Here is a 9,732-nt window from a genome sequence, read left to right on the forward strand (position 1 = left end):
GTATAAAAGATAGCACTGGAGGTTTTTTTTGAGATGGAGTTTCACTCTTGTTGCCCAGGCTGGAGTGCAATGGCACGATCCTGGCTCACTGCAACCTCTGCCTCCTGGGTTCAAGTGATTCTCCTGCCTCAGCCTCCTGAGTATCTGGGATTACAGGCATGTGCCACCATGCCCAGCTAATTTTTGTATTTTTAGTAGAGATGGAGTTTCACCATGTAGGCCAGGCTAATCTCAAACTTCTGACATCAGGAGATCTGCCCACCTTGGCCTCCTAAAGTGCCGGGATCACAGGTGCTCGGTCTTTTTTTTTTTTTTCTTTTCTTTTTATCAAGATGGAATTTTGCACTTGCCGCCCAGGCTGGAGTGCAATGGCACGATCTCGGCTCACTGCAACCTCCGCCTCCCGGGTTCAAGTGATTCTCCTGTCGCAGCTTCCCCAGTAGCTAGGATTATAGGCATGAGCCACCGTGCCCGGCTACATTTCTTTTTATTAAGTTGTTTAATTTATATTTAAAATAATTGCTTAAAGATATGAAGTTACTATTAACAGTTTATTATTGTTTTTGGTAGATATGTTTTTTCTCATTTCCTGTGTTACTGCCTTAATTTTTGTTAATTTTGTTGTGACATGCCTTGATTATTTTTTATTCTGTTTTCACATACTTTCTTTTTTTCTTTTTTTTTTTTTTTTTTTTGAGACAGAGTCTCGCTCTGTCGCCCAGGCTGGAGTGCAGTGGCACAATCTCGGCTCACTGCAAGCTCCGCCTCCCGGGTTCACGCCATTCTCCTGCCTCAGCCTCTCCGAGTAGCTGGGACTACAGGCGCCCGTCACCACGCCCGGCTAATTTTTTGTATTTTTAGTAGAGATGGGGTTTCACCGTGGTCTCGATCTCCTGACCTCGTGATCCGCCCGCCTCGGCCTCCCAAAGTGCTGGGATTACAAGCGTGAGCCACCGCGCCCGGCCTGTTTCACATACTTTCTATAAATACAATGCAGTCATCCTGAAATATAATGTGATCATTTTGAAAAATGGAGATTACATAAAACATCTTAAAACAATACATTTTAATATCATAACTTTAATTGAATACAAAACCTATACCTTTATATTTTCCAGTTTGTTATTGATACTATAAATATTATATTGTGTATCTATTAACAAATATAGGCAGATTTAAGTCTTGTTTTTTATATTTACAGAAGAAGTTTAAGGGTTTATGCACCATCATTATAATAGAATTCTATATGTGTCTCTATATTTACATTTAACAGAGCTATTTATTTATTTATTTATTTATTTTATTACTATGTTTTTTTGAGATGGAGTCTTGCTCTGTCGCTCAGGCTGGAGTGCGGTGGCACGATCTTGGCTCACTGCAACCACCGCCTCATGGGTTTAAGCGATTCTCCTATCTCAGCCTCCTGAGTAGCTGAGATTACAGGCACGAGCCACCATACCCAACGAATTTTTCTATTTTTAGTAGAGACGGGGTTTCAGCATGTTGGTCAGGCTGGTCTTGAATTCCTGATGTCAGGTGATCTGCCTGCCTCCTAAAGTGCTGGGATTACAGGCGTGAGCCACTGTGCCCAGTGTATATACATTTTTATGATACTGTCCAGCATGATTTTATTTTTCAACATAATGGACTCATTTTAGGATTTCTTTTTATTTATGTGCAGTCTCACTTTGTTGCTCAGACTAATCTTGAACTCCTGGTCTCAAGTGATCTGACTCTCTTGGCCTCCTAATGCTATCAGATTACAGGCATGAGCCACCGTGCCTGGCTACCATGTAGCATTTGTTACAGGACTGTGTTAGTGGTGATGAACTCCCTCACTTTTCATTTTGGAAAGTCTTTATTTTTGTCTTGTTTTTGAAGTAAAATAATTTTGATTAAAGTATTACTTGTTAGAACTTTTTTTTTTGAGATGGAGTTTTGCTCTTGTTGCCCAGGCTGGAGTGTAATGGTGAGATCTGGGCTCACCACTACCTCCGCCTCCTGGGTTCAAGCGATTCTCCTGCCTCGGCCCCCGCAGTAGCTGGAATTACAGGCATGCGCCACCACGCCCAGCTAATTTTGTATTTTTAGTCAAGATGGGGTTTCTCCATGTTGGTCAGGCTGGTCTTGAAATCCTGACCTCAGGTGATCTGCCGCCTTCAGCCTCCCAAAGTGCTGGGATTATAGGTGTGAGCCTCTGCGCCTGGCTAGAATTTTTTTTATAAAATCAGAATTGGTAAAGTTCTCAGTTTTTGTTTCTTCAAGTAATCTCTGTATTACTTTTTCTTTATAGTCTTCTGTTAAGATTTCTTTCATAAATATATTGATCTACTTTATATTGTCCAATAAGCTTTACATTGCATGTTTACTGTTGTTTTACAATTTTGTTTTTGTGTTATATGTTTTAGAATATGCCTCCTCATAGCAGTTAATTGTGTTTTGATGTTTTAGTTTATATTATAATTTTATATGACAATATTAAAGTCTGTACAATTTAAGAATGGATAGAGCAAAATCAAATATTAATCATTCATATATCTGTTTCCAATATAGTTATCTCTATGTTTGTTTCCCTGTATAAATATTATCTCTGTATCTTTTATGACTATATTTTTTGTGTAGGTTTGTTGTGAATGATTGTTTAATCTTTTCTAGGTAAGCAGTCATAAACATTTTACTAGTTTTAGCATCTATTTGTGAATCTATATTATTTTTGTGTGGGGAAAAATTTTGGACTTGACGATAATTTAAAAACTTATCAGAATTTTATTAGGTATTATTGTTCATTTTTACTTGTCAAAAACACATAATATTTACAGTCAAATGTTTTTAAATATTCAGTTTAGTCATATTAATTGACAGTGCTATGCAACATATCCCTAGAATGTTTTTATCTCACAAAGCTAAATGTCAAGACACATTGAACAGCCACCAATTTTTTTCATTTCTTGGTGCTTTTCAAATGCCACTCTGTTTTCTGTTTTTAAGAGTGTAACTGCTACATATATCTCATTCTATCTCTGACTTTTTGTGACTGGCTCATTTCATTTTGCATAATATCATCGAGCTTTATCTTTATAGTTGTTAAGAATATTTTCTGCTTATAAATCCTGAGTGATACTCCAGTATTTATATATTTCAAATTATTTCTACTGAATGATTTGGTGACAGAAATTTGCATTTCTTTTAGTTAATGGCTTTCAGTAAAAACACTGCAATAATTATAGATATGCAAATAGCTCTTTATATAACCACATATATGACAGTTGTTTATATATGTGCTGCATTCTCTTTTATTATTCTACTTTTTAACCTTTATATTCATAGTAAATTGTTTTAATTTTGTAGCTTGTAATGTGTTTTGAAATTAGGAACTGTAATGCCTTCAACATTGTTTCTTTTTTTGAAGATTGTTGAGTATTTTATTTTCTCTTGACATTCCATATACTTTTGGTATTGCTGCTTACATTTTTTCAAAAATCCAGTTAGAAATTTAATTAAACATCATTAAATCTGTAGATTACATTGAGCAGCATGGACATCTTCAAAATATTAATTATTTCAGTTTTTGAATAGATGCATTCTGAAGAGTGTGCTGTTTAATTTTTATATATTTATAAATTTTTCAGGTTTTTTTCTATTATTGTTTTATACCCTCATTCCATTTTGGTCATATAAAGTAATGCATAAAAATTTTGTTTTAAAAAATTTGTTAAGACATTTTTCAAGGAGAATCTTGTAAGATTGTGTATGTATGTATGTATGTATGTATGTATGTATGTATGTATGTATGTATTTATTTGAGACGGAGCCTTGCTCTGTCACCCAGGCTGGAGTGAAATGGCCTGATCTTGGCTCAGTGCAACCTCTTCCTCCTAGGTGAAACTGCCTCAGCCTCCCAAGTACCTGGAATTACAGGCACCTGAACCATGCCAAGCTAATTTTTGTATTTTTAGTAGAGACAGGGTTTCACCATGTTGGCCAGGCTGGTCTCGAACTCCTCACCTCAGGTGATCCACCTGCCTCAGCCTCCCAAAGTGCTAGGATTACAGGCTTGAGTCATCGCAACCGGCTGTATGAGCTATTGAGAAGGGTGTGAATCCTGATGTTGTTGAGGAGTGTTCTCTATACTTCTTTTAGACATAAATGTTTTATACTCTGTTCAAATTTTCTCTTTCCTTACTAATATTCTATCTTGTTTTATTTTATTACAGCAAGTGGGGTATTAAAATATCCTACTATAATTATACTGCTCTCTATATGTTTCTTTAATTCTGTCAATATTTGCTTTATATATTTGAAAGCCAAATGTGAGATACACACACACACACACACACTTGTTATGTTTACAGTAAATGACTCTATTATTGTTAATTTCCTTCTTTGTCTCCATATAGTTTTGACTTAGAATACATTTTATAAAATATGACAGTTTTTGACTTCAGATATAGCTTATGTAATATTATTTTGATCTCTTCTCTCATTTGGTTAGTATCTGCATAGAACGTCTACGTCCATCTTGCCACTTTCCATCTTTTTTTATCATTAAATCTCAGCTGACTTACAGGAAAGTAAGTTGGATTTTGGGTTTTAAGATTTTTTAAATAAATCCTTTTATTGAAAATATGTCTCTTGATTGGAAAATTAATTGTATATATATTTAAATAATTTTCTGAAGCAGAAAAACTTAATTTTTTATTGTTTTATTTGATTCTTGTATGTTTGTCCCTCATTTTCTCTCTGTCCTCTTTTGTGTCTGTTTCATTTTTGTATTAATATGCTTTTACTTCTTATTTTGTTTTGTTTATCTAAACATATATTCTTTGTGGTACCTTGGGGATTACACAAAACCTCTAAAAGATATAAGAATATATTTTAATCTAGTAAAAAATGAACTTCAGCTGAATACAAAAATGTTTCCTTGGCTGTGCTTGGTGGCTTACGCCTGTATTCCCATCACTTTGGGAGGCTGAGGTGGGCAGATCACTTGAGGTTGGGAGTTCGAGTCCAGCCTGACCAACATGGAGAAACCCTGTCTCTACTAAAAATATGAAAGTTCCCAGGCATGGTGGCACATGCCTGTAATCCCAGCTACTCTGTAGGCTGAGGCAAGAGAATCGTTTGAACCCAGAAGGCGGAGGTCGCAGTGAGCTGAGATTGTGCCATTGCACTCCAGCCTGGGCAACAAGATTGAAACTCCATCTCAAAAAAAAAAAAAAATTCTTCCTCAAATTTTTTATTTTTATATTATTCTCTAGAACTTTTTAAATTTTATAGAATAATTACAAATGTTTTCTGCACTGTTATAACAATGGTAGGAAATTTCATTTTTATGTATGTGTGTATCTTTCCTAGAAAGTAATGTATTTTTATATGATTATGTGTTAAGTTCTCTCTTTTTTTTTTTGAGATGGAGTCTCGCTCTGCCACCCAGGCTGGAGTACAGTGGTGCAATCTTGGCTCACTGCAACCTCCACCCCCCGGGTTCCAGTGATTCTCCTTCCTCAGCTTCCTGAATAGCTGGGATTATAGACACACACCACCACACATGTCTAATTTTTGTATTTTTAGTGGAGATGGGGTTTTGCCATGTTGGCCAGGCTGATCTTGAACTCCTGACCTAAGGTGATCCATCTGCCTTGGCCTCCCAAAGTGCTGGTACTACAAGTGTGAGTCACCACACCTGGCCTGTTATTTTCTTGAATCATATTATTTTCAATGGAAGAAACTGCTTTCAGTATCTTTTATACATAGGGCACATGCAGTGCCAATATGCTTTTTCAGACTTTGATTACTTTGGAAGATTTTTTGTTTTATTTTGGCAGGACAGATTTGCTGATGGTATTATTCTCAGTTGATAGCTATTTTTTCAGGACTTTGACTGTATCACACAATTCCCTTCTGGCCTCCAAAATTTTTGGTGACAGTTCAGTGGTTATCTGAAAGCCTGCTTGTAAGTGATACATCATTTTTTTCTTGCAGTTTCCAAGATTCTCCTTTTGTCTGTGACTTTTAAAAGTGTGCTTATATATGTGTTTGTTATAAATGTCTTTGCATGTTTCCTAGTTTGTTTGTTGAGCTTCTTCATTTTTATTTTATCTTTCTTTTAGAATTTTTTTTGTTTGTTTTTGTTTTTTGAGACAGTCTTGCTCTGTCTCCCAGGCTGGAGTGCAATGGCATGGTCTTGGCTCACTGCAACCTTCACCTCCCAGGTTCAAGCAATTCTCTTGCCTCAGCCTCCTGAGTAGCTGGGACTACAGATGGTTGCCACCACACCCAGCTAATTGTTTGTATTTTTAGTAGAGATGAGGTTTCACCATGCTAGCCAGTATGGTCTCTATCTCCTGACCTCGTGATCTGCCCACCTTGACCTCCCAAAGTGCTGGGATTATAGACATGAGCCACTGTGCCTGGCCAGAATTTTTTAGTTATAATTTCTTTTTGTATTTTTTACCACCACAATTTGTTTTTTTGATATTTTATACTTTCCTTACCCTCATTTTTCTGTTCTTCTGTAGTTGTCTATGTTTCCATTTCACTCATTGAGTATTATTCAATTTATTTTCAATTTTTAAAATTAATATAAACATCTTTTTTATAATTTCTTTCTGAAAGCTTTATATTTGATGGGATTGTAGTGACCTATCAATTTGTATACCTTGTAATCTTTGAGATTTGGACATTATTAAAAGCTACCTGTTACATAATTTATGGCATAGTCTGAAAACAATTGTCTTGGTTAGAGATTTCGGGAGTCTATCAAACAGGGTCTTATGATGTGTCTTGTCTGAATTTAGTTTTTACTTTCTTGTTAAAGGAGTTTATTCATGTTTCTTTAAATTCATCACTTGCTACACCTGTTCCCTGCCTGTGGTACTGCAGTTTCTCTGCTGCTGTAACATTTACGTTTAGTCTCAGTAAACTCAAAGTGTCACTTCAAAGTATATGACCAGTTCTTTTAGCACTTTATGTCATTGGAAACAGAAACCAAGTGTCTGGAAAAGCCCCTCAAAGACAGAAATAAAGATATATGTGCCAGTATTTTACTTGTCTTTTAAAAAAGAATTCAGGAGCTTACAATTTACTTGTAAAGGCTCTTTGCTATATTGGGGAGCAGGAAGAGCTGTTTTGGGTAGATGTAATCAAATTTTCTCTTCATTCTATGAGGTTCTTTGTGGCACTGCACACACTTAACTCATTTATACATTTTCCACAAATGTATTTTGGTCTGCATGTTTTTGTTACATTTATATGTCTATGAAGTAATTAGGGCCTGTCTTATTTTGCTGTGCCATCTTGCTTATATGGTTTGTATAATTTTATAGCTTGGATTTGTAAAGTATATCCATCTGAGTCTAGTGAGTGAAGTAATTTGTTATTTCTATTTTTTTCAGTTGTGTGTTCTCATTTTGCCCAAGACCTTTGGCCAGAGCAGGACATAAAAGATTCTTTCCAAAAAGTAATACTGAGAAGCTATGGAAAATATGGACATGACAATTTACAATTAAGAAAAGGCTGTGAAAGTGTGGATGAGTGTAAGATGCACAAAGGAGGTTATGATGAACTTAAGCAATGTTTGACAACTACCCCAAGCAAAATATTTCAATGTGATAAATATGTAAAAGTCTTTCATAAATTTTCAAGTTCAAATAGCCATAAGATAAGACATACTGGAAATAATTCTTTCAAATGTAAAGAATGTGGCAAATCATTTTGCATGCTTTCACACCTAACTGAACATGAAAGAAATCATACTAGAGTGAATTGTTACAAATGTGAAGAATGTGGCAAAGCCTTTAATGTGCCCTCAAAGCTTAATAATCATAAGAGAATTCATACTGGAGAGAAACCCTACAAATGTGAAGAATGTGGCAAAGCCTTTAACAAGTCCTCAAACCTTTGTAATCATAGGAGAATTCATACTGGAGAGAAACCCCACAAATGTGAAGAATGTGGCAAAGCCTTTAATATGTTCTCAAGCCTTAATAACCATAAGAGAATTCATACTGGAGAGAAACCCTACAAATGTAAAGAATGTGGCAAAGCCTTTAATGTGTTCTCAAGCCTTAATATTCATAAGAGAATTCATACTGGAGAGAAACCCCACAAATGTGAAGAATGTGGCAAAGCCTTTAATGTGTTCTCAAGCCTTAATAACCATAAGAGAATTCATACTGGAGAGAAACCCTACAAATGTAAAGAATGTGGCAAAGCCTTTAATGTGTTCTCAAGCCTTAATGTTCATAAGAGAATTCATACTGGAGAGAAACCCTACAAATGTGAAGAATGTGGCAAAGCCTTCAACCAGCCCTCACACCTTGCTACACATAAGAGAATTCATAATGGAGAGAAACTCTACAAATGTGAAGAATGTGGCAAAGCCTTCAGCCAGTCCTCACACATTACTACACATAAGAGAATTCACACTGGAGAGAAACCCTACAAATGTGAAGAATGTGGCAAAGCTTTTAAAGTATCAGTACACCTTACTACACATAAGAGAATTCATACTGGAGAGAAACCCTACAAATGTGAAGAATGTGGCAAAGCCTTTAACCAATCCTCAGCCCTTACTACACATAAGATAATTCATACTGGAGAAAAACCTTACAAATGTAAACAATGTGGTAAAGGTTTTAGCCAATCCTCAACCCTTACTAAACATAAGATAATTCATACTAAAGAGAAACCCTACAAATGTGAAGAATGTGGCAAAGCTTTTAACCAATATTCAACCCTTAATAAACATAACATAATTCATGCTAGAGAGAAACCCTACAAACGTGAAGAATGTGGCAAAGCCTTTAACAAGTCCTCAATACTTAACAGACATAAGATAATTCATACTAAAGAGAAATCACAAACCTTAAAGATGTGACGATGCTTTTTACGAAATCTCAAACTTTTTTAAACATAAAAGAAATGCTGGTGGCCGGGTGCGGTGGCTTACGCCTGTAATCCCAGCACTTTGGGAGGCCGAGGCAGGCAGATCACCTGAGGTCAGGAATTCGAGACCAACCTGACTAACATGGTGAAACTCCATCTCTACTAAAAATACAAAAAAAAATTAGCCAGGTGTAGTGGTGGGCGCCTGTAATCCCAGCTACTTGGGAGGCTGAGGCAGGAGAATTGCTTGAACTCGGGAGGTGGAGGTTGCAGTGAGCCGAGATCACACCATTGCACTCCAGCCTGGGCAACTGGATGAGACTCTGTCTAAAAAAAAAAAAAAAAAAAAAAAAAAAAAGTGCTGGTGAGAACTCGAAGAAATGTGAAGAATATGACAAAGCCTTTAAATGGTTGTCTTACTTGATTGTAGGTAAGATACTTTATACCGGAGAAAACTATAAGTGTGAAGAATGTGGCAAAACTTTTGACTAATGCTCACACCTTAGTGCACAGGAACTAATTTATATTTTAGACAAATTGTACAAATATAAAGAATGTGATGAAGCCATTAATAACTGCTCACATTTTAACATCAGAGAGCTAATACAAGCATTAAAGGTGCAATTACTGTCAAAAGATCTTCCAGAAAATATAAGCCTTTAAAATGTATTGAATTTATTGCTGTAAATTCTTACAGCTTACAGTTCAGAATCTCTTCATGCAAATTCTGTTTTTACTTTTCTGGTACTCATACTAGACCCATAATTTTCTTGATTCTTATTTTGTTTTGTTTTATAGGTTATAAAGTATTCATTATATTAGCTGGTCAGTGATTATAGGAATTGT

General features: G+C 35.8%; 1 protein-coding gene across 1 annotated transcript in view; it reads left to right on the top strand.

Moving 5' to 3' along the window:
* Window positions 1-9,238, top strand: part of LOC129459809 (zinc finger protein 850-like) — a 283,509-nt gene extending 274,271 nt beyond the window's left edge. Inside the window, 1 exon segment of the mRNA XM_055237027.2 lies at window positions 7,645-9,238. Coding sequence (XP_055093002.1) covers window positions 7,645-8,878 — 1,234 coding nt within the window. The 3' untranslated portion in view covers window positions 8,879-9,238.
* Window positions 9,239-9,732: the final 494 nt, after the last annotated feature.

This window comes from Symphalangus syndactylus, chromosome 13, assembly GCF_028878055.3.
Source record: "Symphalangus syndactylus isolate Jambi chromosome 13, NHGRI_mSymSyn1-v2.1_pri, whole genome shotgun sequence".
Taxonomy (NCBI): domain Eukaryota; kingdom Metazoa; phylum Chordata; class Mammalia; order Primates; family Hylobatidae; genus Symphalangus; species Symphalangus syndactylus.